Below are 27,352 nucleotides of genomic sequence, written 5' to 3'. Positions count from 1 at the left end.
AACACCAAATATTCATACAGTAACAGTGAATTGCTCACTCATGATGGAAAGGTTATGAGTAATGATAAATAGATGACGCTCTCTTTCTGTTTTCATTCTTTATGCCTTAGGTAGGTGATACTTCGCATACAGGGAAGGGTCCCAAACCATCTGTGGTTTGGGAAATCCTTTAGCCAGTCTCTTTCTTTTTCCAGTCTAAAAGCATGTTCTCTGACTGCATTATATATTGAAGAATATTTGTTGTGGTAATTATTTTTGCTGAAGATGAAGATTTTTTTTTTGTAAACTAACACAGTGTTTTGAAAAAGCATTTCCCCCGAAAATATAGGACAGATTTTAATTAGAACAAAATTATTTAATTCTTTAAATACGTTTCTTTAATTAGTATCAATTATTTTTGCAAAGTGCCTTGGTCCAGAAATAAAAACATGCTATCATACAGCTGCTTCAACAAGCCCACTGTCATTTGGAAAAAGCAGACAACACTGTGGAGGTTCACAAACTTGATTTCTGCTGTGTATTTAAAGCCACCTTTGACCCAAGTTCAAGCTTATTTTGAGGTGTCTCCATGGTTGAATGATTTTCAGCACTTGATGCGTAACAATGCTCTGTGCAGGCTGCTTTTATGAAAAAACCTGCTTATGAAAATTGTTTGATTACTGTGTAGCAGTGAAAATGTTCAGCCTATTTGAACACTATGCTGAAATAGCTTAGCTAGAACCCTGCTTAATATGAATAGAAACAAGGGAGAGGGTTGAAGATATGATGACGGCCTAAAATAATTTCAGTTTTGACCTGGACAACAGACTCTACTGGAGACACAGCTGTGAAGATATTTACGGAAAGCGACAGAGCAGACTGAACTTTTTAAGGAATCTTCCTTCAGTTTTCAGCTGCTTACCTTCTATAAGTCTGTCTTTCTACCTTCATCTGCTGGGTTAACAGCCCCAGAGCAAATGGCTTAAAGCCATTAAAGAAGGCTGTATTTTTCTGGAAACACATCTGGAACATTTGGAGATGAAAGTATAATGTTTAATGAAACTAAAGAACATTACATATGTCATACAACAACAACAGATACAACAACAGAGTATCTTCCATCAGAGGCTTCTTCAGATCCCCTGTGCAACAGACCTCTACAGGAAGTACCTCCTGTCTAAAGCCATCAATATCTGCAATAAGCTGTTGAACCCCTATAAGAGTTACTACAATAATCCTATCAAAAACTATTTTTGGATTTTAAATTATTTGAATTGAGTTGACAGGGTCAGATCTACACTCTCACTTTTCGGAACTATTCAGCTATGACTTTCAGCAAATGGGGGTACTTTGCTTCTCCAGCTCTCCGTTTTCCCAAAAAAAAAAAAAAAAAGAAATGGATTTTTGCCCCAGCCTCTTGGATGAATGTTGGCATTCCAGCCACTCATTCCTGTTCTTGCTTCCTTTTAAGAATAAATGGAGTGTAAATTAAATAATAATTTACACTCCACAGGAGCCCTAAATCCCCCAATCTGGCTTTGTAAGCCTTTAAACAATGTAAGATTGTGAATTTTGTACATTAAGACAAGATATTTCTTTTCTTTTTTGAGATTCTTAAGGATACTTCATGTTGTGAGACCAGTGTTGTTCAAGTAATTATTAATTCTACGGTGTAAAGAGGTCTGCGAGCGATCAAATTATTTTTTTATGTTGCTGTTTATGAAATGTTTTTGGTTTTAGATAAGGTTCAATAGCTTGAATCAAAAGTGCTGCATTCTTAATTGGGAAGCTTATAAAGGAGGTTATGTCTTTTGTAAAACTTTAAGTTATGACTTTAGCCAAAACAATCTAAATTTGGCATATAGAAAATCAAAGGATTTGCCTGTAAAATAAATGTTTGATCCTATAAAGATGTTGGGTCAGATGTATTTTTTCTGTGTCCAAATTGTAGCTCACTAAGCCTGGTATTCAAATACAGTGGTGGAAACGTTTTCTATTTTAGCACAGCAGTCAGTGGCAAACCCCCACCTCATTTGAACAGCACATTACATTACACTACTCTTATCTTTTTTATGCCTTAGTCGAAACTAGATAGTATCTAAACAGTAATATATGTAAATTTAACTTGCAAAGCAGAAAAGAGGAAATGCCAACCATTTCTGTCTGTGGGTTTTTATCAATATACCAGGGGTCAGTTTCTTTCGCACCTCAGAAAAGCTGTAGTAAGGAGGTGTGGAGGAAGATGACGATGAATGCTCCACACTGCACTATAAAAACATGATCTGTGAGTAGTTGGAGCATACATCACCAGGATCACTCTGATTGAATCTGTGCAATCATCTCTCATCTTGACCACAGACTCGCTTCATCTAAATGGTAAGATTTCACGACTTAGAATAGAACAGTTGTAGTTTTTCATAAAAACTAATTTTAAATGTAACATATTAACTATTAAAGTATTATATTTTCGGTGTGGTTGTCAATTTTATTGCAAAACTGTTTAATATTAGTATAACTGTTAGAGATTAAATCATTTCCAGAACATTTTCTTTTCTTTAATTTGCTCTCTGACTCTCCCGTTATGCCCCAATTTTTCAGATGGTATTGTCGTGGATAGCGGCATTTCTGCTTATCAGCATTACTGCATCACAAGAGCTCACCCACTTTCCTGAGCACTGTAGGTCTTTTAAAACTAGATTTTTCACAATACTCATTTGCACCTAAATTAAAGTGGTGCAGATTTGGTAAATTTAACTAATCTCTGGGTCCGTCTTTCTGAATCTCTGCAGTTGTTGTGGTGAGAAGAAATGAAAACTCTGTCACCCTTCCCTGTGATTCAGCCATAGCTGGACCTGTGACATGGAAGATGAACGACGAAGATTTAGATTTTGATTACTTCTATGAGCAGAAGGACCAAAATCTAATTGTGAAGGAGGTTGATACACCCCTGCTTGGAGAATACAGCTGCTGGAGAGGGGAAACAAAATTGTCGTCAACTCTTCTGTTACAGGAAACTGAGGAGGGAGAGGATATAGGTGGGTCACATTTCTTTATACAACTGAACCTGACTGGACTGGTGACAGAAACTATGAGGCATGTCGTCTTTTGTGCTTTGTTTTTGGATGCCGTTGCATTTACTCTCCTTGTGTGTTATTACAGATGCTTTGCTCACATGCCATGCAGTGTCCTATGATTGTAGCTTCAACTGCACCTGGACTGACAGCAGATATAAAATGGTGCGCCTTGGAGTTGGCCCAGAATGGTAAAGATTAATGAGGTTAAAGACATCCATTTATTGTATTAAAAGAGCCATAGGCAAAATTGTTATCAGTCCTAGAATATATATATATATATATATATATATATATATATATTTTTAAACTCATGATTAATCTTTTAATTTGAGCATATGTAGTCGTGGAAGTAAAGCAGGTGAAACATAAGTTGAAAAATAAGATTGTTTGGCTTAAGCAGTGGTGCTAAAAGTCTTGAGGCAATAAAGAAAGTTCTATTAAACAAATTATTAAGTGTACTTTTTGATTTAGTCAGGATGTGTAGGAGCATGTGGATAATATTACTAAAAGAGATTCATGACTTTCTGCTGCCTTGTGTTATAGATAGGATATGACACACAGAGTCATATCTTCTAGCCGCTATTCTAAATAGAAAAGACAAGCAAGGCAAGTACCACTGGCTGTTTACATGAACTTTGGCATTACTGGATTCAGCAATTATTAAAAAGCTTAAAAGCTGTAACTGTATAATTTGTACTTCACTTTTTAAGTTGATCAGCATGTCAGGGAACTTTAAATTATCAATCAATGTCCTCCTCTCATATTGATTTATAACTATGGCAAGCATGCCTTTTAAGATGGGCAAATGTGTAAAGAACTTTATGAGGAAGGAAATGATTAAAAAAAAAGTAACTTGCATTTAGTTTCACCTATCTTTGGTTAGATCATAGAAAATATTTTAGAGCAGCTGTGACATACAAGGAAATGTTTGTCATGTAGGGGAAATAGAAAGCTCTAAAGCTGACTGTCAGAGCTCTACAGTAAATGGGTAATTTATTGGCAAAGATTTATTTCAAAGTTGTATAAACATAGAGAGGGTCGTAGCTGCATGGCATCATTAATAGATTCAATATCTTTATTTAAATATAAAAAAAAAAAATCAAAAAGATGTATCTCAAATTAGACTTCAGGTATTTATCCATATAACGTCTGTGATATTGGTTGCTTCTGCAGCAGTGAAGGTCAAACATCTTGCCAATGGGTGAGCAGATATCGACGGACTGAGAATGAGAAATTAACGTTTGAGCTGTCCCACAACATTTCACCATACGCTGAGGAAAACACTACGCTGGAAGTCACTGCCGAGGCCATTGACAACCCCTTCCTCCTCAGGAGAACCAAAGTGTTTTATCTCAGAGAGATTGGTGAGTTGAATCATAATGAGCGAAAATATTTATCATCAATTAGCCTATGACCACTGAGCAAAACTCTGTTACAGAGACATACAAAAGGACGTAACCTTCCATTTGTGTAAATGTGGTTGAAAGGTATAACTAGAAACTCTCCACATAAAAATGTATCTTTACGTGTGAATGTGGTTAGAATAACTTGTCCAAATTCATAAGTCATTGGACCAGTGACCAGGCCCATGCCAGATGCCTATTCATTTGTTTAAAGGGTTTTAATTAAGTAAAAGGAGATAATTTAATTTTAGGCTGTTTAAATGTGGTTTATTTTCTTCACTGAATTAATTTCTTATTCCAAAGAGAAGGAAATCATGTCATTACTGTTGGATTAAAAATAATCACCATGTGTTTCTCTCAGATAAACAGCAAACGCATTTTCCCATGTTCATATTTTTGTTACTGTCGTTTCCCATCTCTGCAGTTGTACCTGAAAGCCCAGAGATTGTCAGTTCTCAGGTCGTGGGGCAGAAATTGAATGTCACCATCAAACCGCCTTCCAGCTGGTCAACTCCTCACAGCTTCTTCAGTCTGGAGCATGAGATTGAATACGTGTACAGGGATGACGGCCGGGTAAACACTTCTGACTCTGAGTTTTAGGGATTTCTCAGGAAGTTTCTGTTGTATTTTCTTCTCTGATTGTGGTTTCTCTTTGATTTCAGGCTGAACGCTCTTTGTCTTCTCTGATTCCGAAGAAGATCAGTAAGCTGAGGGCCCGATCAAGAGACCCGCTGGTGTTCTCATCTTGGAGTCAGTGGACACATTGGAAAAATGTAACCCACTGATTATCTGGTCTCAGTTCTTTCAGCTTCTGCTCTTTACAAGCTCTTGCAGTTTCTTCTATGAAGTATTTTGATGATAATCAATAAGGATGATTCGAACAAGACTGGTCTGAGTCATAAGGAAACTGCTTATGGCCCTAAAAACCATCAGTGGGTTCCTATAAATGCTTACACTGAACACTGACCGAAGATCTAAAATTTTTATACTAAGAAAGGGAATACTATTTCACTTGGATTGATTAGAATAGATGAACGATTTTAAATATTTCTTACCAAAATATAATCTTATTGACTGTTACGTACAATTTGACACTACATCTTAAAACTTTATTTGCATGTCAGAGATGTTTTTTTTTTTTTTTTTCTCAAATACATCTTGGAAAACAATAACCAATTATCAGTAACTGTTTTTAACCTTAGCTAATTACACTTGGCCTTTTTCTCCAGCATCCCATCAGATCTTTAAGAGAGGCCTCTAATAAAATTTAGTTTACAACCATGAGGCAACACAGAATAACAGTGTTTTATGTATTTAATATTGACTTTATTCGAGTTCTCAAACTATTTATTTATTTTTATATTTATTTATTTATTTTCAAAAATACTCCTCCATAATGTGGAGCATAATATGTCTTTGTCAGGGTCAAATGAGTTCAAAACAATAAGCGGTATCTGGGGAACTCTAAACTTACGTCTCAGTTGGAGGAGTCTGCCTCAGAAACTGACATCACAATGTTTGTTTCTTGTCCCAGTTATTTCTGTACGTGTGTTGGTGTTTCTTTGTATTTCTGTGGTTTTGCACAGTGCAAAGCAAAAAATTATTAAAAGAGCTGGCTGCTTCCTTCCTCAAACATGCTCCCTCTTCATTTATGTGTTGTTTGTGTCATGCATGCATAAGAAGACGGCCTGAAAAATCCTCTTTTGACAAATTTTAAATGATACCCTAATTAATCTATCTATCTATCTATCTATCTATCTATCTATCTATCTATCTATCTATCTATCTATCTATCTATCTATCTATCTATCTATCTATCTATCTATCTATCTATCTATCTATCTATCTATCTATCTATCTATCTATCTATCTATCTATCTATCTATCTATCTATCTATCTATCTATCTATCTATCTATCTATCTATCTATCTATCTATCTATCTATCTATCTATCTATCTATCTATCTATCTATCTATCTATCTATCTATCTATCTATCTATCTATCTATCTATCATCTATCTGTCTGTCTGTCTGTCTGTCTATTTATCTAGATATAGCAACATATTTCTAACTTCTTAGAAATGCATTTAAGATATATTCTGAAATATGCTTATAAGGAGTTGGAATCATGCTGCTTTTGAACGGAAAGGGTTGTGGGAAAAATGTGACAACACTGATAAGCATCATACTTTCTATATGTAAAACGAAAGCACACTTTTCAAGCCACTACTTATTTATATAGTTTCCTGCTACAATCTTTGTACTTCTTTAACCTTTCCACATACTGTATTGTCAGATTGCAACCAGACACTTTAAATCCTGTTAATGTAATGGACAAAGTTTTTTTTTACCTTACACCATACAATTTTAGCAAAATGTAGGGTACTGCACAGAATTTTTGAGTTGAAGGCATCAACTTAATTTTTTAAGTTTTGTAGAACTACACTTCTTAAATTGTGTCAGCTAAGTTTTTCAAGTTCTGCCAACTAAGTTTTTTTAATTCAAGTTACTGGAACTTTCAAGTCTGTAAAAAACTTATTATTTTAAGTTCAGATTATCTGTAAAAAGTTATTTTACCCCCCCCCCCCCCCCCCCCCCATTAAATCATCCACTGACAGTAAACAAGTAAAATTTGGCATGTTTATTTGAACCACTTTGGCAAAAACAGGTTTACAATTCCGCAATGTAAAAAACAAGTAATCTTATGCTTAAAGCAAATCAGGTTTCAGCATATATATTTTTACTTTCCAACTCTGTTAAAACCTTACAAATAATGCAATATTGCCAGAAATGACAGGAAACCAGTGCCTTAGTCTTCTCTTGGACGAGTCCTCGGGGAAAGTTACCGCCAGCAGTGTGACCAGATGGCTGATGTAAACTTTAGAAGGGAGCTCCTGGGAAAATCCATGGAAACCCTGTAGCAGCCGGTTGCCATGACAAATTTGAAATGAGCATGCACAGATAAGTTGACCTCGTTCGGACTGGGTGTCAACTACAACTTCAAAGTAAACTCAACTTAATTTATAGAATAAGATGAACTTTTCATCAGAAACTTATGAAAGTGAGTTCAACTGGCTCACAACAGACAGTTCAAGTTCCAACTGGCAATTTTATTGTCAGTGAATGCAAAAATCTTAGTAAGGTGAACAATTTTGAGTTGTCGTTTTTACAGTGATGGCTAAGCTGCATCTTTAGTGCTTTGGGCTATTTTTGGTGATCACTTGGTAATACATTAATTGAATACAATATATTAAAGCAATAGCTATATGTTTGGGTCTTTTTGCATCCTGCCCTGGAATTTTCCTCATTTTTATTTCCCTGTCAATGAAAATAAAGACCACTCTAATGTTTTCATGGTGGTGATTGTGTGGTCAGGGTGATGTGCGCTTTTAGTTCAATCCAGAGACCATGTATAGGCCATGTATAGGCCTCTTGTAATTTTCAAATTAAAGCATCTATGGTAAAATTACCTCTTTGGTGTAATTTAAACTTCAAAAGAGAACATTTCCATAAATATTTATTATGCCAACTTAAATGTTTTAAATGATATTGCAGAGACTTTCTAAAACCATTTTTCCCCAGCTTTATTCTCATCTAAAAAGAAATCGATCAAATATTTTACGGATAATAGGTCATGCAAAAATTCTAAGAAAAATAAGCATAACAAATGTGCCATAAGTAAATCCCCTACTTTATCAACCAGATACAGCTTGGCTTCAAATGTTGTCCAACAATAACTCATTTTTTATGACTCACTCCTAATCCTCATCGTCACATGGTGTTCAAAAATCAGTTTCTAGGAATTTACAGCATTTTTAGTTTTCATTTCATCATTTTAATACATAATTTGTTGTTACCTCATCACAGGTGAGGAAATCATGCCGATGCAAAAAGAAAACAAAATCTGAACTGCCATCCCAGTGCTTGGAACACTGCAAGAAGAAAAAGGGGCAACGGAGACGCAAAAAAGCCAAGAAGAGTCCAAATCCTGGCAAATGAGGATCTTTTTGACAGAATTATTCAGAGCAGCAAAACCTGTGCTGTTTTTTTGTAAAGCCACTGTAACGGCAAAAAAGGGTATGGAAAGACTGGGAATTTTTTTTTACATTACATCTCTGGTTTGCATAAAGGCAGGAAACTATGGTATGATGATCAAAAACAAACACATTTTACTCACAAGTAATAATCATTAGCTGCGTTCTTGTTTTACTTTGTGTAAAAATGAGTCATTTTTACCTGTTTATTGGCTAAAATAACAGATAAACAAAGCATCTGTTTTTAGTTTATTTTGGTTGTTTTGTGTGCAGTGGGTTTGTTTGGGGTGTGGTTTCTTTGGTCGGCCACATGTTGTTTTCATTTTTTGTAAAAAGTTAAATTGATTTAACTTTTCAATATTTTTTTTGCTTAACTCTTCCTAAAACGGAAACATATTAATTAAATTCTCTCTCCAAGCGGGCACAGGACTGCATCATTGTAGAATTGAAGGGGGGGGGGTTGCTCAGTTGGCAGTTAGCAAACTAATTAAAGTGCATTACTGCCTCCAACTGATAAGGAGTTAAGCAAGGAAACATGAAACAAGACTCCCCAGAAAAATTCGAATAAAATAGAAAAATTGGAAAAAAAATAATAGGTATCCAAACTGTATGTTTTAACCCAACATAATGAAAAACATAATCAAATTTGTCCTCATAATTACTAATTTGTCTTTATGCTTATGTCACTCTGCCAGTTTCTGACGGTCCTACTCATTTTCCCATTATACTTTCAACCGCTTTCCAGTTTAAATCTCTCACTTCAAGGTGTTTTTCTGCAGCTTTAGCTATTATTTTTGATGTTTTCGGTTTTCTTTGTCGTCTGAGCACTACAATTGATCACTTCTACCATAAAAAGTACAAAATCCCTCTTTTTAACAATCAATGAATCTTCTGCAGTTTTGGGGCACTCCTCCAGAGGTTTTGCATATTTCATTTGTGCCACTGCTGATTTCGGTCTTTCTGACTGGGATGAGATTCTTTTTGTAGCTTCAGCATAACTTAATCCGAGCTCAGATTTCACTTTTCTTATCTCTTCAGATGTTTTGCTCACTTCACAACCTGGATTTGCAACAGTATGTTCTCCACAGTTATAGCATTTCATTTTCACCTCCTTAGCACACTTTCCATGTCCGTGCTCTCCAGCACACCTTCCACATTGTTGCTGGCCCTTACATACAGCTGCTATGTGACCAGATTTATGGCATTTAAAACATCTCAGAGGCGGAGGATTGTATATTTTGACATTATAGCTCATATATACAAGGAAAACTTCCCTTGTTAGCTGCTCTTCTTCAAATTTGATCAGTTCTGATCAGCTGTCACACCTTTCTCCATTTCGTGCTGTTTTTAACCATTTCACTTCTTTTACTTTTGCACCACTTATATTTTCAAGAATCTCTTTGTCAGTTACTTTTAGAGGCACTTCTCCAATGACTCCCCTGCTAATCCTTTTGTTTTCCACCAAGCTGCACTGAAATCTTTTCCCTTCAATCTTGTTTAAGTGTATAGCTTTGCCTTGTTGAGCGCTGTCACCTTAAATGTCACCTCGATCAGGGAGGTAGTTTGGTCTCATGTATAGTGTTTTCTATGTTAAGTTTTGAGTATTTGTTTTGGTTAAATTAAAATAGGTTTTTTGTATTGATTGGTAAATATATTTCTTAATTAGCTGTTCATTTAAAACAATTATTTTTTTTTTCTTGTTGTTTTGCAGCTGTATATCCCTTTTTATAAAGGTTTCTTCCAACTAAGTTCCACCTCAATATAAGAAACATGTCTGCCATTGTTCTGGGTTAGTGTGGCTTGGTTGATGTGCTGCACCAGAAAAAAGTTAAAGACTTGTCAGTTGAAAACTCTTTGGTGCATGTCTTTCTTTTAACCGATTTGGGTCCCACCTCCAAGACTGCTTGGCCTCCTGACAAGCATGTGACACTGTTTTTGGTTCCAGAGCCCAGGCTACTGTATGTGTGGAGCCCAGCTGTACTGTTTCTAGCCAGTATTGGTCCACCTCTTTCACAAGCTCAGGCTCCTTCCCCCCATAAATATGTAAATAAACTAAAATATTTATTTTATTTTGCATAACGCTCATCCAGAATGTGCAATTTGATATTTCTTTGTGAGGGTTAAGTGACTTCAAAATAACGAGAAGTATCTGGGTAACTCTAAACATACATCTCAGTTGGAGGAGTCTGCCTCAGCGTCTGGCGTCACAATGTCTGTTTCTTGACCCAGCTATTTCTGTATGTGTGTTGGTGGTTCTGTGTATTTGTGTGGTTTTGCACAGTTCAAAGCAAATAATTATTAAAAGAGCTGGCTGCTTCCTTCCTCATATATGTTCCTTCTTCATTTATGTGTCGCCTGTGTCATGCGTGCATAAGAGGGCTGCTTGACAGGCACAGAAATTCCCTTTTGACTAATTCTAAGCGAAACCCTATATATATATTCAAAGGTCAATAACGTGTTAGAATCATGTTGGTTTTGCTGTAAAGACCTGCTTGTGGGGAAAAATGTCCGAACACTAACAAAATAGATTTTGTTAATATCTCAAACAGAAGCACAGTCCGAGACTCAGAAATAAACATCACTAATTTAATAAGTATTTATATAGATCCTTATATAGATGTTGGCACTTCTTTAACGTTGCCACATTGTCCGTAGTTAGACAGATTGGATGGAAGCTTTCCGGGGATTTGAATTTTAAGTCTTACCATCATTTTTTATTCATTTTAGGTCTTAAATCCTAATTTTGATTTCCATATTTTTCCAGAAAATGCATATAGATAAACATTAACACACCAATAAATACAATTCTGTTTCACAGCTTTACTCTCATTTAAAGAGAAACCCATCAAATAATTTTTGTATGATAGATTCTGAGAAAAATATTCATAACAAATATGCATTTAGTAAATCCCCCACTTTGTCAACACGGTACAACATGGCTTCAAATGTTGTCCAAAAATCACTCTAAACATTTTCTTATGAGTCACTCATATCATTAATGATTACATGCTGTTCAAAAATCAGTTTCTAGGAATTTAAACTCATGCATTTTTTATTATAGCAGACAGGTATCATTTTCAGTTTTCATTCTATCATTTCAATACCTAATTTGTTGTTACCTCAATACAGGTGAGGAAATCATGCTGATGCAAATGAAAAACAATATATGAACTGCCAACCTAGTGCTAGGACCTCTATAAGGAGAAAATTGGGCAAAGAAGAACTAAAAAAGCTAGAAAAGTCAAAATCCTGCCAAATGAAGCTCTTTTTTTTTTACAGAATCATGCAAAGCAATAAAACACGCACTGCTTTTGAAAATGGATGAACAAATTTTGTAGTGCACAATAATAAATGATACAGGTTCAGAGGTTCTCCCTGAGCATGCGTGGGTTCTCTCCAGGTACTCTGGCTTCCTCCCACAGTCCAAAAACATGACTGTTAGGTTAACTGGCTTCTCCAAATTCTCCTTAGGTGTGAGTGTGTGTGTGTGAACCGATGTGTGTCCTGTTTGTCTCTGTGTTGCCCTGTGATGGACTGGCGACCTGTCCAGGGTGTATCTCGCCTCTTGCCAGTAGAAAGTTGGAGATAGGCACCAGCACCCCTCACCACCCCAACAGGGATAAGCATGATGGAAAAGGGATGGATGGATGTTTCAGAGGTCAAACTTAGTACATAAAAATACTGATTGATTTGACCAATTATAAATCACAGAATAATCAAACTGTTTGGTTTTTCACCTTCTACTTTAAACCACTGAACAGTTCATAGATTCAATGAATTGCATTGATGTTAACTGCTTTCAGAATACCAGAAAAATGTATAGACTTTGAAAACAGGGAAGGATTGAGACAAGCTGGGAAACTCTAGTATAATGATCCAAACAAAAAACTTCCCCCTATAGTTGTGGCATAAAACAGCTTTGTTGAAAAATCCTACTACCATATTTATAACAATAACATCAATATTAATATATTACTAACATTACTGATACTGTTGTTGGTATTGTGCATTGCTTTTATTTTTATTACTATTATTAGATCACAGTGCTTTTGATTTTTTTGGTAAACCAATGTCATTTCTTTTCAAGACCAATCTGAAGAGGAAGTAGGCTGCATTTCATCCAGGCAGCAAAAAACATGATTTCAACAAGAACTCAGATATACTTCAAATTTTATTTTTGTGGTTGTAAGAAAACACTCAGAATTTATAACTGTTGGAATAATCTTTGTAATGAGGCACCTTAAACCTGCAACAGATTCTAACTGTTATGTGGAAGTGTGTTACTGGTTGAGACTATACTGTTACATTTAAGGTCTTCAATCGGAGGACATTAAAAATGACTCCCTACATGCCCAGGTCTGGGCCATTTACGCAATTTTGACTTAAAAGAAAACTTTGAGATGCCAAATGCAGTCCTGTAAACTACAGCATGCTCCTTGCTAGTGTTAATATGAAAGCTCAGCGATTTTAAATCAGAATTAGAGGTGCATAGGTTTAACTTTTACGGTAGGTATTCAAAGAGGAAACATTTGTAACACATAGTAGGAATTAAGGTGTCTTTAATTTTTCCTCTGCTGGAAACTGTATTTATTGGTTTATTGTGTTTTGGGTTGTAGTGTAATTATATTACATTAAAAAGAAAAGAGAATTCATGAATTCATTTAAGAGGTGTCCTAGTTTTTTCAATCCAACTAGTATTCTAAGCTTTAACATGTCGAGCATAAAGCATTGATCATATAACAATACCAAATAGATGTTATCCTTATATAACCCTGCGAGCTGCCACCTTAACGAGGTGGGGTTGTTTGAGTGCCCGAATGATCCTAGGAGCTATGTTGCCCAGGGCATTATGCCCCTGGTAGGGTCTCCCATGGCGAAAAGTTTCTAGGTGATGGGTGAGAATAAGAGCAGCTCAGAAAACCCTTATGGAGAGAGTTAAATCATGGACCGTGATGTAGCCCGGTATGACACCGCCCTGGCCCCACCCTGGATCCAGGTCTGGGGTTGGGGCACACATGCGGGCGCCTGATAGCTGGACATGTTAAGCTGAACATTTGGTTTAGTTTGTGTGAAGTCTATGTAAAATGCATTACATCATTCTCACCATGGACACCACCCAGCTTAATCTAGAGAGAAATTATGAGTTGTATTTTCTCTTGTATTAGTAATTTGTTTCTGTAGTGATGGAATTTCAGATAAGCAGTCCTGCATTCTAAATTCATTGGAGCAAATAAAGGTCATTTGGCTGACAGTTTTTCCAGGACACTTAAATAGTTTTAGTCACTGTCTGAGGTTTAAACCGGATAAACCTCCTACAAAATACTGAGCAGCAATATTCTTGGTGTTACATCTTGATGAAATCTTTGAAATGTAATTGAAAACAAATGTAAACTTGAAGTCATTTCTTTCTCGCCATTTGATTTAATCTACATTTTAGAGAGACATTTGGAACAGATTTTCTTGTCTGTATTGCTTATTTACAGCCATTTTCAACTAATTATATCTGACTAACAAACCTCATAAACATGCTTTTTACTTTATGCCCAGGGTTCTGTTTCAACAGGGTTTCTTCTTTATTGTCTGAAGTAACATTCCAATCATAAATGTCTTGTTTTTCTTCTCTAAAACTGGATAATCATAAAATTGTATATATTATTTACATTATACATACAGGTGCTGGTCATAAAATTAGAATATCATGAAAAAGTAGATTGATTTCAGTAATTCCATTTAAAAAGTGAAACTTGTATATTATATTCATACATTACATACAAACTCATATATTTCAGATGTTTATTTTGTTTAATTTTGATGATTACAAATGACAACAAATGAAAATCTCAAATTCATCATATCAGAAAATTAGAATATTGTGAAAAGGTTCAAAATTGATGGCCCCTGGTGCCACACTCTAATCAGCTAATTAACTCAAACCACCTGCAAAAGCCTTTAAATGGTCTTTCAGTCTAGTTCTATAGGCTACACAATCATGGGGAAGACTGCTGACTTGACAGTTGTCCAAAAGACGACCATCGACACCTTGCACAAGGAGGGCAAGACACAAAAGGTCATTGCTAAAGAGGCTGGCTGTTCACAGAGCTCAGTGTCCAAGCACATTAATAGAGAGGCGAAGGGAAGGAAAAGATGTGGTCGAAAAAAGTGTACAAGCAAGAGAGATAACCGCACCCTGGAGAGGATTGTGAAACAAAACCCATTCAAAAATGTGGGGGAGATTCACAAAGAGTGGACTGCAGCTGGAGTGAGTGCTTCAAGAACCACCACACACAGACGTATGAAAGACATGGGTTTCTGCTGTCGCATTCCTTGTGTCAAGCCACTCTTGAACCACAGACAGCGTCAGAAGCGTCTTGCCTGGGCTAAAGAGAAACAGGACTGGACTGCTGGTGAGTGGTCCAAAGTCATGTTCTCTGATGAAAGTAAATTTTGCATTTCCTTTGGAAATCAAGGTCCCAGAGTCTGGAGGAAAAGAAGAGAGGCACTTCATCCACGTTGCTTGAAGTCCAGTGTAAAGTTTCCACAGTCAGTGATGGTTTGGGGTGCCATGTCATCTGCTGGTGTTGGTCCATTGTGTTTTCTGAGGTCCAGGGTCAACGCAGCCACATACCAGGAAGTTTTAGATCACTTCATGCTTCCTGCAGCTGAGCAACTTTTTGGAGATGCAGATTTCATTTTCCAACAGGACTTGGCACCTGCACACAGTGCCAAAGCTACCAGTACCTGGTTGAAGGACCATGGTATCCCTGTTCTTAATTGGCCAGCAAACTCTCCTGACCTTAACCCCATAGAAAATCTATGGGGTATTGTGAAGAAGAAGATGCAATACACCAGACCCAACAATTCAGAAGAGCTAAAAGCCACTATTAGAGCAACCTGGGCTATCATAACACCTGAGCAGTGCCACAGACTGATCGACTCCATGCCACGCCGCATTGCTGCAGTAATACAGGCCAAAGGAGGCCCAACTAAATACTGAGTGCTGTACATGCTCATACTTTTCATGTTCATACTTTTCAGTTGGCCAACATTTCTATAAATCCTTTGTTTTTATTGGTCTTCAGTAATATTCTAATTTTCTGATATGATGAATTTGAGATTTTCATTTGTTGTCATTTGTAATCATCAAAATTAAACAAAATAAACATCTGAAATATATGAGTTTGTATGTAATGTATGAATATAATATACAAGTTTCACTTTTTAAATGGAATTACTGAAATCAATCTACTTTTTCATGATATTCTAATTTTATGACCAGCACCTGTACATGTTATATTCTATATATAATACAAATATACAATTTTCCTAATCATAACTCATAATTTTGTCATAACAAATCTTTTCGCTGTTATTTGTTATCCTCTAATGACAAGCATTTTATCACTTCGATTATAGCTATGAAAGTTTTTTTAGGTTTTGAATGAAGGAAAACATCAGAAAAAGTATTTTGTAGATACGTTTGCTTTTATAATACGTTTTATACAATTAACTATTTAAGTCCTTTTCCACAAAACATGTTAATTGATGTGGTATGACATGATAGATATCAGATGTGCAGCCTATAACTGAAAAATACAAAGTAAATAGACAAACAAAATAGAATTATTTGCAGAAGGGTTCTCATACATTAATATTTTTGATTAACATTTTAATTCTTATAGTAGCATTATTATTTAGCAAAAAGCTCATCTAAATTTGAAAGAGGGATGTTTTTATTTCATTATATTATGAGAAGAATCTTCAAGAAATCTGCTACAGGAAGTTACGTTTTTCTATTTTTCTATAGATAATTTGGCTGAAATACATAGAATTTCCAAACAAATGATTTATTCTTATCCCCTTAGTCGTAAATATAAATAAAGCCAGATGTAAATAATAGCAATAGAGATACATATTTTTCAATACCATCATGATTTTCTCATCAACAAAAATACCTTGATTAAACATCCTAACAAGTATTTCAACAAGACAGATAAGACTGGGAGTAAAAAAAGAATAATCTGTGAACCAGACATGAAACTTGACAAATATATGCATCAAACACAGATGCACTCAGCTGTTTGGAAAAAATCACACTATAAACTAAAATAAAGGTTTGAGAATATTAGACTGTATAAAAGCAATCATCAACCTATATGTTTGTTTAACTGGGTTTCTGAAAAAGAAAAAAAAAAAAAAAAGAAGTTTCTTTGGTTATTGCCTTTGGGTTGGTGTTCGACTGGTTGCCTCACATTGTAAAAACAAATTTGGATTATCTCATCACCTTTCCGGGATCTGCCTTTGGACAGGAACCAACTCTGGAGAAAGCAAAATAAAAATAAAATAAAAATATGAGTAAAAACAAATCAGAGTTTAAGAACAATTATGATCAAAACTAATTTGATATTAAATTTAGGCTGAAGCTATTTCTCTCCACTGAAGAACAGAGTGAATGTTATTTCTGTTCAGTTTTGTTTCATAAATATGGATAAGGCTATTAGTGCATGCCAATTTTAATTGGTTTATTCAGCATATTCATAGAAGTTTTGCTATGTAGTCTAATGGTTTATTAGTTTTTTTCTTCATACCGTACCTCCTGCTGCATCGAGGGCACACCCGCCCCCACACTGTCCTCATCGTGGCCTTCCGCAGAGCTGGGCTCCCCCAGATGTACACGGTGGGGGTGCATACCGAGTTCAAACGGGCCAAGATGGCAAAAAGGTTTGTGGCCTCATTTCTGAATACCAGCCCCCCTCCTGTGAAAAATTTGATGGTAATATTCACGAAAGAGGGGCACCACAGCGCCAAGAAGCTTATTACAACGAAAATAATGATCTTCAGTGACTCCTTCTTGCTCTCTCTGTCAGGACCTGGGGGGTCCCTCTCCAGCTGATACTTAGCTATGACATAAAGTTTGATGGTCATGACCACTTTGGTGACCACTATGAGCTGTAAGAAGACAATGCTGAAAACGTAAAGCTGCATTGCTTTGGAGATTGGCAGCATGTTCCTCGCCAGCAGGTGGGCGGCATTGTACACCCAGCAGTAAATATTCAGTCCTATCACAACCTGCCTTGTTATAAAACGACTGTAGACAAATGGATAACACACAGCAAAATACCTGTCAAACTGAGCAAACAGAAAAATCAGTATGTTGATCCCTAAGAGATCCCTTAAAATGCCGAATGTCCCGTTTCTGGATGGATAGCCCTCCTGAACATCAAACAGGCCCAGATAATACACAGAGAAGCCCACCAAAGTGTCACAGATGCTGGTGTTCAGCATGAAAATGAAACGATTCTGAAGGCGGAGCGCTCTGGTTCCTGAGATCCCGATCACCACCGTCCCTGCTACCAGGACTGTTATAGTGGCAAATAAGATCTGAAAGATGAAGATGAGGTAGTGCTCAGGGCTGCTGAAGTCCACAGCCAGAGGAACTCCTGCTGCAGCTGCTGCAGAGTCTGTCATGTTGGACAGGAGCATCATTAATGAAGCTCAGACACAGACGGTGTTATATACGCTCAGGGAAGCCACAGGAGATAACCCTCAGAGAGGTTTTTTGTTGGTTACTCTTCAGCCCCAGTGGCAAAAGTTGTCATTGAACTTGAACTTTGTCACATTTAATCATGCAACAACCAGTTGCATTTTATTCTTTATTTAAAGTGTGGTGTGCATGTGGATTCATCCGCCTTTACTCAAATACAAATCCAGTGCTACAATCTCAGAATTCATCTTACAAGAAAGTAGCCTAAATTTGCAATTTCATCTCAGACATGCAGCGGATTATGGAGAGAAGTGTGGAGACATATGAAACAGTTTATAAAACAATAATCACAGAACCAGCCAAGAGGCCTATGGTAACTCTGAAGAAACTATGAACAGAGATCCACAAAGTAGGTGGAAAATGTATGAACAAACAACAATGTAAAATCAAAGTAGTTGTTAAAAGACAGAGAAATGTTGGGGGAGATAAGATTGCATATAACCCTGAACACACATTCCCAGAGAGAGGTGTTGTAGTGGCAGCATAATGCTTTGGGGATGCTTCTCTTCAAGGACTGGATGCTGGTCAGAGTTTATAGAAAGATATGTAGTTATAGGTACCAGATAGTAGAAAATAAACAGTTTACAGTTCTTAAAACTCTTGACGCTGGGATGGAAATTAATATTCAAAGATAAGAAACATTCATACAAACAGATATATAATGGAATGGTTTGCTTTAAAGCATATTACAGTGTTAGAATAGCCAAACCAAATACCACATTATATAATCGAGAATCAGTGGCATAGTTGCTAATAGATGTTCTTTCTCAAACCTGTTTTAGACTGAGAGATTTAGCAAAGAATAATAAAGACATGTCAGTCTGTATGTGCATAGTTAAAAAGGAGGAAAGGTGATTTTTTTCAAAGCATTTCGTTATGACGACTGAACACGGATGCATGTCACCCTTTTTCTGTTTGTAAAACACCTACTCCACAATTAGGCACCCATTTGTACTGGTCTTTACACTAAGATAAAAATGGTGTAGCTGTAATGACACACTGAAAAAATAATGCAACCATTTTTTGGCATTCACTTAATCATATTTAGTTACTTTAACACAATTGTTAAATGTGATTAAGGAAATGCCAAAAGCAGTTGCATTATTTTTTTCAGTGTAAGAAAGGTTCAAGGGTTTTGAGCACAATTTAAAAAAAATGTGAGAGACTAACACGAGTGTCATTGTGCTTCTTTTATTAGGGATGAAACCAGTTTAAATGTTTTTTACTTAATGACTGGCTAAACATTTAAAGTTTTGTTTTATTTACTATAACGTCTTCATTCTGTTATATTATACACATTCTGAATTGAAAAAGCTTTCTGGATGGAAAATAAAACATCTTAAAACTTAGAACAGGTTCCGGTGGATTGTTTTGTTACTTTTTTGGAATGACTATGACCTGGATGACTGAGAATCTTCACCAGCATATATTATACACCGTTTACAAATATTTTTATTTTGTTGCATCTTCTGTTAAGTGTTTTTGCAATGAAAAATTTGATTCCTTATATTGTTTTAATCTTCTTTTTCTTTTACATTTTCTCTCTACATGAGAGAGATAACCAGCCAGAGATGCTTTATATTAGCAGACAAATGCGACTGCAATGAAAGCTTAACAGGGTTACTTTTGTATAATCAAGCTGGAGGGATTTTAATCAGGCACAACTTTTTAAAAAGCTCTGACATTTGGTTGTCATATAAAAAGATGGAAACTTCATTATTAGAAGAGGTCATTAAAACAATGCAAAGTTAAAATAAAATAATAATGAATAAGGAATGTGTGGACTTTTGAACACTTATAATAACTTTTTGTAAAATGCGAGCTCATTTTAAAAATAGACCTATAGACATTTTTGTCATTATTTCAAGCACAATTGAAATCAAGTTAACCATAGGTTATTCCATCCTCAGCCTTTTTAAAATGTTCTCTCAGTTATTGAAATTATGCATTTTGTCCAACTCAGTTAGAAAAATGAGTAAGCATTAGGCAAAACAATACTTTTTCTGAGCGTGCTTATGTCTTTTGATATGTGGGCCCATCATTGCACTGAATAGACAAAGATTCCAATTTTAATTAAAGAAAAATTAAACTGGTTTTATACTTTTAAGGCTACCAAAGTCTCTGTTAACCTTAGGATTTGCTTTCAGTCAGAGCCGCGTTTGGACGAATGAATCAGAGCTTTAATGAGAAAAACCTTTTTAATCAAATTAATTTTTATCAACAATGCTTATTAATTGCTTCCTATTGCAAAGACCTGTCCTAAAAAATGATGACCTGAAATTAAGTCAAATAAAGATCCATTTATTTTTCATGACCCACTTTCCTCTGGCATCGAGGGCACACCCGCCCCCACACTGTCCTAACCGAGGCCTTCCGCAAAGCTGGGCTCCCCCAGATGTAAACAGAGGGAGTGCACACGGCGTTCAAACGGGCCAAGATGGCAAAAAGGTTCATGGCCTCGTTTCTGAATACCAGCCCCCCTCCTGTGAAAAATTTGATGGTAATATTCACGAAAGAGGGGCACCACAGCGCCAAGAAGCTTATTACAACGAAAATAATGATCTTCAGTGACTCCTTCTTGCTCTCTCTGTCAGGACCTGGGGGGTCCCTCTCCAGCTGATACTTAGCTATGACATAAAGTTTGATGGTCATGACCACTTTGGTGACCACTATGAGCTGTAAGAAGACAATGCTGAAAACATAAAGCTGCATTGCTTTGGAGATTGGCAGCATGTTCCTCGCCAGCAGGTGGGCGGCATTGTACACCCAGCAGTAAATATTCAGTCCTATCACAACAGGCCTTGTTATAAAACGACTGTAGACAAATGGATAACACACAGCAAAATATCTGTCAAACTGAGCAAACAGAAAAGTCAGTATGTTGATCCCTAACAGTGATGGTAAGGCGTTATATGTCCCGTTTCTGGATGGATAGCCCTCCTGAACATCAAACAGGCCCAGATAATACACAGAGAAGCCCACCAAAGTGTCACAGATGCTGGTGTTTAGCATGAAAATGAAGCGATTCTGAAGGCGGAGCGCTCTGGTTGCTGAGATCCCGATCACCACCGTCCCTGCTACCAGGACTGTTGTAGTGGCAAATAAGATCTGAAAGATGAAGATGAGGTAGTGCTCAGGGCTGCTGAAGTCCACAGCCAGAGGAACTCCTGCTGCAGCTGCTGCAGAGTCTGTCATGTTGGACAGGAGCATCATTAATGAAGCTCAGACACAGACAGTGTTATATACGCTCAGGGAAGCCACAGGAGATAAACTCCTCAGGGTTTATGTCAATTCGTTCTTCCATATCTGTGTGATGGTAAAAGGGGAGATATAGTTAATCTACATTTAAATTCATATTTGTTTTTTTAAATCAAATAAAAAAGAATTTGCTGTCCTTTTTGGTTCAGCCACACATAAATTTACAGATACCAACTTTCTTCATTTTAGCCATTCTGTAAAGGTTTTGTTGGAGAATAAGTAAGTTAATAGCATCACATTGACAGATGTATCTAGGATAAATTCATTGAGGCATAATAAAACTTTTCTTTTTATTGATCTCCCATTGGAGAAATTTGCCTCTGCATTTAACCCATCCCTGGCTACCTTATTGCATCAATTTTGTAACCGGTAACTCAATTATGTCGATCCAACTTAATTTTTCTAGTTAATAAATTCACAAGTTGAAACATGGTCATTAGATTAGAATGCAACCTCTTTCAATTACTTGTTAATAATTGAAGCAGTCCATTTAAGTTAGAGCCATATTCTCTTAGAGTGAATCATTTGCTGCTGTATTTGGGAGTGAGGCCTTGTGTATTGAAAAATCCATGTGAACCTTTGATCAAACATTGTGATGTGCATAAAATCCCAAGATGCAACAATGCCTGAAAGACCTTGTGAACATCTTTGGCTTAAATTTGACTTTATGGCTTCCACAGGTTATTAAGTAATGAAATATAGTATGTTCTGATCAAATAGAATAGAGCCAATAGATCAAATATGTTTCAGACTATACTTGAAAAATCTTATGTTGTGTGGAAAGCTATCAATGGATTACACTGAGAAGCTGCTCTGGAGGTGATGGTAAGATGTTTTGCATTACAACTTGTAGGGCTGCGGACATACAAACTAAAGTACAGTTGAATAGTTCAGATCGAAACATATTCCTGCAATCCAATTCTGAATCCACTTCAGACCGAAGTAGACTTTAGTCTTTAGTCTGTGCACTACTTTTTGTTTATTTTGTAGACAACTACTTTCTTCTCATCTATTTTCTAACTTAAGACACATAATTCAATCGTGATAAGCATTTAAATGAAACAACATTTAATCTGTAGAACTTGAAATTTGGTTCATAATATAGCATTTTTTCATGGGGGCTTCAATCACAAGATGACAAGAACGCATTTATTAATAAACAACATTAACAAAACAAAAAATATTTCTATATATTCAATATCATAAAAACAAACCCCTGCCTCAAGTTTTGAATGGGAAAAAATAAGAACAATTGAAACTGAGAAGGGGCAACACACGTTTTTCACGTTGTGGAAAAGGGGTATATATACAAGAAGAAGTGCAGAGTTTCCACCAGAGGGCGATATGATCACTAAGAACCATATCGTTTTTGATTTGAGCATATTTAGGCCTATATATATATATATATATATATATATATATATATATATATATATATATATATATATATATATATATATATATATATATATATATATATATATATATATATATATATATATATATATATATATATATATATATATATATATATATATATATATATATATATAACTGCCTTATATGAAGCTCGAAATGTAGTTTGAGCCAATTTACGAATGTTTACTGTCAAGAAATCTGCAAGAGGATAGGCCTATTTTAAAACAGAAATAGTAAGGAGTTCTAAAATGGTGGCTGTGGGTACAATCCAGCCTGATATATGAGTCTGCTGGCAGCGAAAGTTCTCATCTTCATTGAGTGACTTGGAGAAGATACAGACAAAAGAGCAAACAGCCCATCACCCATAGAAGTATCAGAGAAGCTTTGATGTGCTGGACTAACCTGGCGATTTACATCCTATATCAACAAATAATAATGATATAGTATTTGTTATAATATTATAACAATATTATAATGTTACAATATTTATTTATTTCAACTGTAGTATGATATAAAGAAGGCGGGGAGCCTCCTCAGCTGATGATGGCAAAGCATTGCCTCCTTGGTCTCCTTCTCCTTGGTGGTCACGGACACAGGAAAGGATGACTTGGTGGACAGTCTGTTTAACATCCAAGGAGATGGTGGAGTCAAAATAAAGACATTAAACTAAGGGCAGGTTAGAAGTGAGTGATGGTGTGTGGAGATAAGATGGCCCATTGACCCTGGAAGGAGTAAAAGACCATGCCCTCTTCAAAAACTGCACCAATGAAATTTTTCTGCAGAAAATGAAAGAGGAATTTGGATCTGAGTTTATGGAGGGCAGAAAGCCATTAATGCTGATGGAACAGGTGGTAATCTATGCTTTTATGACTCCAGTGTTCAGCAAGTAAAAAACGAGGCTTTGCCAGGTGCAGAGAAGCTGTAGCCAAAATAATACCTCAGACACAAACAGTAGATACGCAATATGTGCAGGAGTTCTGCCAGGCGAACAGGTGATCTATGGCAGCATGTTTTATCAACCTCATTATAAATAGTGTTAATAGAGTCATATAAATATTTTATAATAACCTTCTATGTCAGTTGACATCCAGTTTGTGTGTCCTCTGTTATTTACCTACGTGTTTGTTTCCATTTTTGACCATATTTTGGCCATATAAAAATTGGTGTTTAATTTCTACTGTCATGTTGATATATTTGCTATAGATTTATCAGTTGCAGTGTTTGGCAAGCTCATTGGTTTAATGACGATGACTGGTATAAGTAAAAACCTGCAGCTTTGTCTGGCAAAAATAAGCTAAACAAATCTGTTTTATTGCATTTGTTTAAATATTGTTCAGATAATTGCAGCTATAAACTTGCAAAGTGAGGTTAATGCAGTAGTGAAAATTTCGGCTTTGAGAGCTCGTTAAATGTTAAAATTAAAAGGTAAAGGTCATGTGAAATTGATGTGAACATTTTTCGTTCTATTATAATTTTAGACCATGTTTCAGTTTTAAGCAAAAGATAAATACAATTATTTATTCTTTATACACATCTTAAAGTTAAAGACAACTAAAAGTTAAATGGGACATGTATAAAGAAAAAGAAATGAACAAAATTAAAGAGCCCCAGCAGACCAGTGTTTATCAAATTCTCTTGTCATACACATGATGCCTACACATTTTTTTTACTTACACTAATTTCATGCCAAAAAGTCTCTTGTGGGCAGCAGCAGACTGACTGCAGTTGCCTTTCTTTGATGGGATTAACTCCAGCAAATACCAAGTACAGATGTGGCTTTTTTACTCTTTGCACATGAAATCAATGTAAAAAGATTTACTTAGACCACACTGGAAAATCATTAATCTAGAAAAAGTAAAAATTTCTTAAATTCAGTTTATTTAGCGGTACCCTCACGTTGAGTAGGTTAATAAGATGATCTGCCAATGGAATTGGTATTTTTAACTCTTAAAACAACATATTTAGATAAAATGCACTTGAAATAAAGCAATGCCATTGTGTTTACTTATTTTAAGTGTAAATTGTCTTGTTCCATTGACAAAAGTCTCCTTTACCTCCTCAATTCAAGATTAAATGCAATTATTTTAAGAAAAGATTACTTATCTAGATTTAGATTTTTTTCCAGTGTTGCTAACATTTGAAATTAATTTAGTTTTGTTTAAAAGCCATTTATAGCAAAACTGTCATTAAGTTTCAGTAAAACAGAGCTGGATTTGAAAGGGAGTTATCTGACATAAGAAACTACAATCAGTTTGAAAGTAAAAGCATCACAGTGACTTTTCAAGTAGACCCTAAAGTGAAAAGGGGAAATAAGGATTCTTTTGCACCAATAAATTTCATCCGATACCAGAATTTAATTTTCTAATAGCGTTTTAAACTAAGATACCAAACAACATTTTCCGTCTTTTGCAGATTTTACCCCACACAGTTTTCCACACAGCTGCTCTGAGTGAGGGGCTTGCCCACAGGTATAGTGAAGGAGTGCACAGAGCGTTGGTCCTTGATAGGATTTTCAGAGGATTGACTGCATCATTTCTAAATAACCTGTGTCTCCCTATCAGTGATGACAGAATTGAGAAGAATAAGCTTGGGCCCCAGAAAAGCAGGAAAAACACAACTACCACTATTATGATCAACAGGGACTCTTTCTTGTTGTCTTTCTCTGGTCCTGGAGGCTCTCGGAGAAGCTGGTATCTGACAACAACAAAGAGTTTAATAGTCATAGAAACTTTGAGTATAATAATTATAAAAATGCTTATTCTGCTGTACACTGCAATCTCCATAGCTTTAGACAGTGGGACCAGACGCTCGAGGACCAACTGACCATAGACATGCACCCAGGTATAGACGCTCACACAGATAACAACCTTTGTGGAGATAAAACGAGCATAAAAGAATGGATGGCAAACTGCAAAATATCTGTCAAACTGAGCAAACAAAAACGTAATGATGTTAACCCCGAGAAGAGATGGTAAAATATAGTAACTCCCGTTTTTAGAAGGATAATCTTCCCTTACATCAAACAGAAACTGGTAGAAAATGCCACATCCAGTCAGTGTGTCAGAGATGCTGGTGTTTAACATAAATATAAAGCGATTCTGGATTAAAAGAGCCCGAGTGGAAATTATGCCGCAGACCACGGAGCCCGCAACAAGCACGGTGCTGATCCCCGCTAGGATGTGAAAAATGAAAAGAAAGTAGTCACCCGGTGAGTCAAAGTCAACGCACAGAGGAACAAAAGTCACATTGGTGGACAGGGTCATAATGGGGAGGTACAGCGAAAGCCGCCCCAAATGATCTGCCACCAAAGCAAAAACATCGCGTCTGTTTTATAGATGTAGATCTAATCCTGCTGGTGTTGAGGGATTAGATTCGCTTGTCAACATGTATGCATTACTAATTATTGTGTTCAGTCACCTTAATGTTGGGGGGAACAAAACACGCCAAATTAGCGGCCAGGTCGCTGTCCAGTGCTGAAACAAATTCGCTGAAATGATAACCTTCTGTTGGTTCTGATAATGTTTCGATACTTTAAAAAGAAAAGGCTTTTAGAATTTACTTTATGTAAAGTTAAAACGGGGAGTCTAAGCTGATGAAGAATGTTTCATTTATATACATCGACTTGGTTATTATGCAGCATTTAACCATGCTTCAGGGAATGGCGAATTACTAATGAAGTGCTATTCAATTCAATACATGGTCTTTATTAAGTTCGAGCATCTTGTTTTTTGTTTGTTTCTTTTACGCATTTAGTAAGAAAATACATTTTAATTTAGTTATTTTTTTACATTCTACTGATAGGGTTTGGGAAAAGCTGGATGGCTCAAGAAAAAAATAATTTCACTGGATGATGGCGTGTCTAAAACAGTTTGATCAGGGGTTGCGACCTGACATATTTAAGTCAAAGGGCCCAAATGGTGTTTTGATTAGAAATAAAACCTAATACAAAGTTGCAGTGATAATATATAATCTAATTAGTCAGTCTTCGTGTAAAACAGGAAAACCTCTATAACAATTTCCGCCATTTATGAAAATACGTTGCTTCAACACACACACAAAAAAAACACGATTTAGGTAGGCTATATTATCATTCTTTTTTTTTACATTTACGAAATAAAGAAAGGGGAAGTCGAACTAAACAGAAGCAATATACGAGTCAGTTGGGCAACCTGGGATCTGAAAGACAACCATTATAAAACCGAATGTAATCTTAATTTTTATCTCTAAAATTGGATAAGATCCAAGCATTTTGAGAAGATTTTTACAAATAAAAATGTAAAGAATATAGAATCCTTTAAAAAAAAAAAAACCGCAGGTTTGCTAAGAAACGATTTTTTTTTTTTTTTTTTTTTTTTTTTTACATAACCAAAAAGGAAGAAGGATTAGATCTCTGTGTATTGAATGGGCGGGAAATGATGCACAGCGTCATGCGTTTATTTACAAGACGCTGAATGATCAGCTGCCTCCCTGGCAATTAATCATTTTGGTGAAGAAATAGTCCTACTAGTAAAACGTATTTTGAGAAAAGCGTCAAAAGCTATTACAGGTTATTTTTGTTCCCATTTCCATGTAGTGAGCAGTCAGAAAGCAGAAAGCAGTCTGTCGTGTTTAAATAGCTAAATATGTTTCAAGGAAAACTAAT

At 35.9% G+C, this 27,352-nt stretch overlaps 4 protein-coding genes across 4 annotated transcripts; 1 reads left to right on the top strand and 3 right to left on the bottom strand.

Annotated features, from left to right (window-relative positions):
- The first annotated feature begins 2,100 nt into the window (after positions 1-2,100).
- On the top strand, positions 2,101-8,891 carry si:dkey-88e18.2 (interleukin-12 subunit beta). Its single transcript, XM_038277346.1, has 8 exons — positions 2,101-2,355; positions 2,578-2,656; positions 2,769-3,014; positions 3,139-3,241; positions 4,227-4,417; positions 4,881-5,029; positions 5,119-5,229; positions 8,326-8,891. Exons 1-8 carry the CDS (start codon positions 2,353-2,355, stop codon positions 8,455-8,457), a joined length of 1,014 nt encoding a protein of 337 aa, XP_038133274.1. The 5' UTR covers positions 2,101-2,352; the 3' UTR covers positions 8,458-8,891.
- A 7,818-nt stretch (positions 8,892-16,709) lies between these two features.
- On the bottom strand, positions 16,710-18,093 carry LOC119778111 (trace amine-associated receptor 3-like). The gene is made up of 2 exons (XM_038277199.1): positions 17,083-18,093; positions 16,710-16,807 (listed from the first exon to the last, which is right to left on the bottom strand). Exons 1-2 carry the CDS (start codon positions 17,973-17,975, stop codon positions 16,762-16,764), a joined length of 939 nt encoding a protein of 312 aa, XP_038133127.1. The 5' UTR covers positions 17,976-18,093; the 3' UTR covers positions 16,710-16,761.
- Positions 18,094-20,234: 2,141 nt separating this feature from the next.
- Positions 20,235-21,228, bottom strand: LOC119778107 (trace amine-associated receptor 3-like). Its single transcript, XM_038277195.1, has one exon. It carries the CDS (start codon positions 21,226-21,228, stop codon positions 20,335-20,337), a length of 894 nt encoding a protein of 297 aa, XP_038133123.1. The 3' UTR covers positions 20,235-20,334.
- Positions 21,229-24,836: 3,608 nt separating this feature from the next.
- On the bottom strand, positions 24,837-26,303 carry LOC119778109 (G-protein coupled receptor 183-like). The gene has a single exon (XM_038277198.1). The coding sequence runs from the start codon at positions 25,971-25,973 to the stop codon at positions 25,083-25,085; it is 891 nt and encodes a 296-aa protein (XP_038133126.1). The 5' UTR covers positions 25,974-26,303; the 3' UTR covers positions 24,837-25,082.
- Positions 26,304-27,352: the final 1,049 nt, after the last annotated feature.

Source organism: Cyprinodon tularosa, unplaced genomic scaffold (assembly GCF_016077235.1).
Source record: "Cyprinodon tularosa strain WSP-4 unplaced genomic scaffold, ASM1607723v1 ctg130, whole genome shotgun sequence".
Lineage (NCBI taxonomy): Eukaryota > Metazoa > Chordata > Actinopteri > Cyprinodontiformes > Cyprinodontidae > Cyprinodon > Cyprinodon tularosa.
This window is presented reverse-complemented; position numbering and strand designations above follow the sequence as displayed.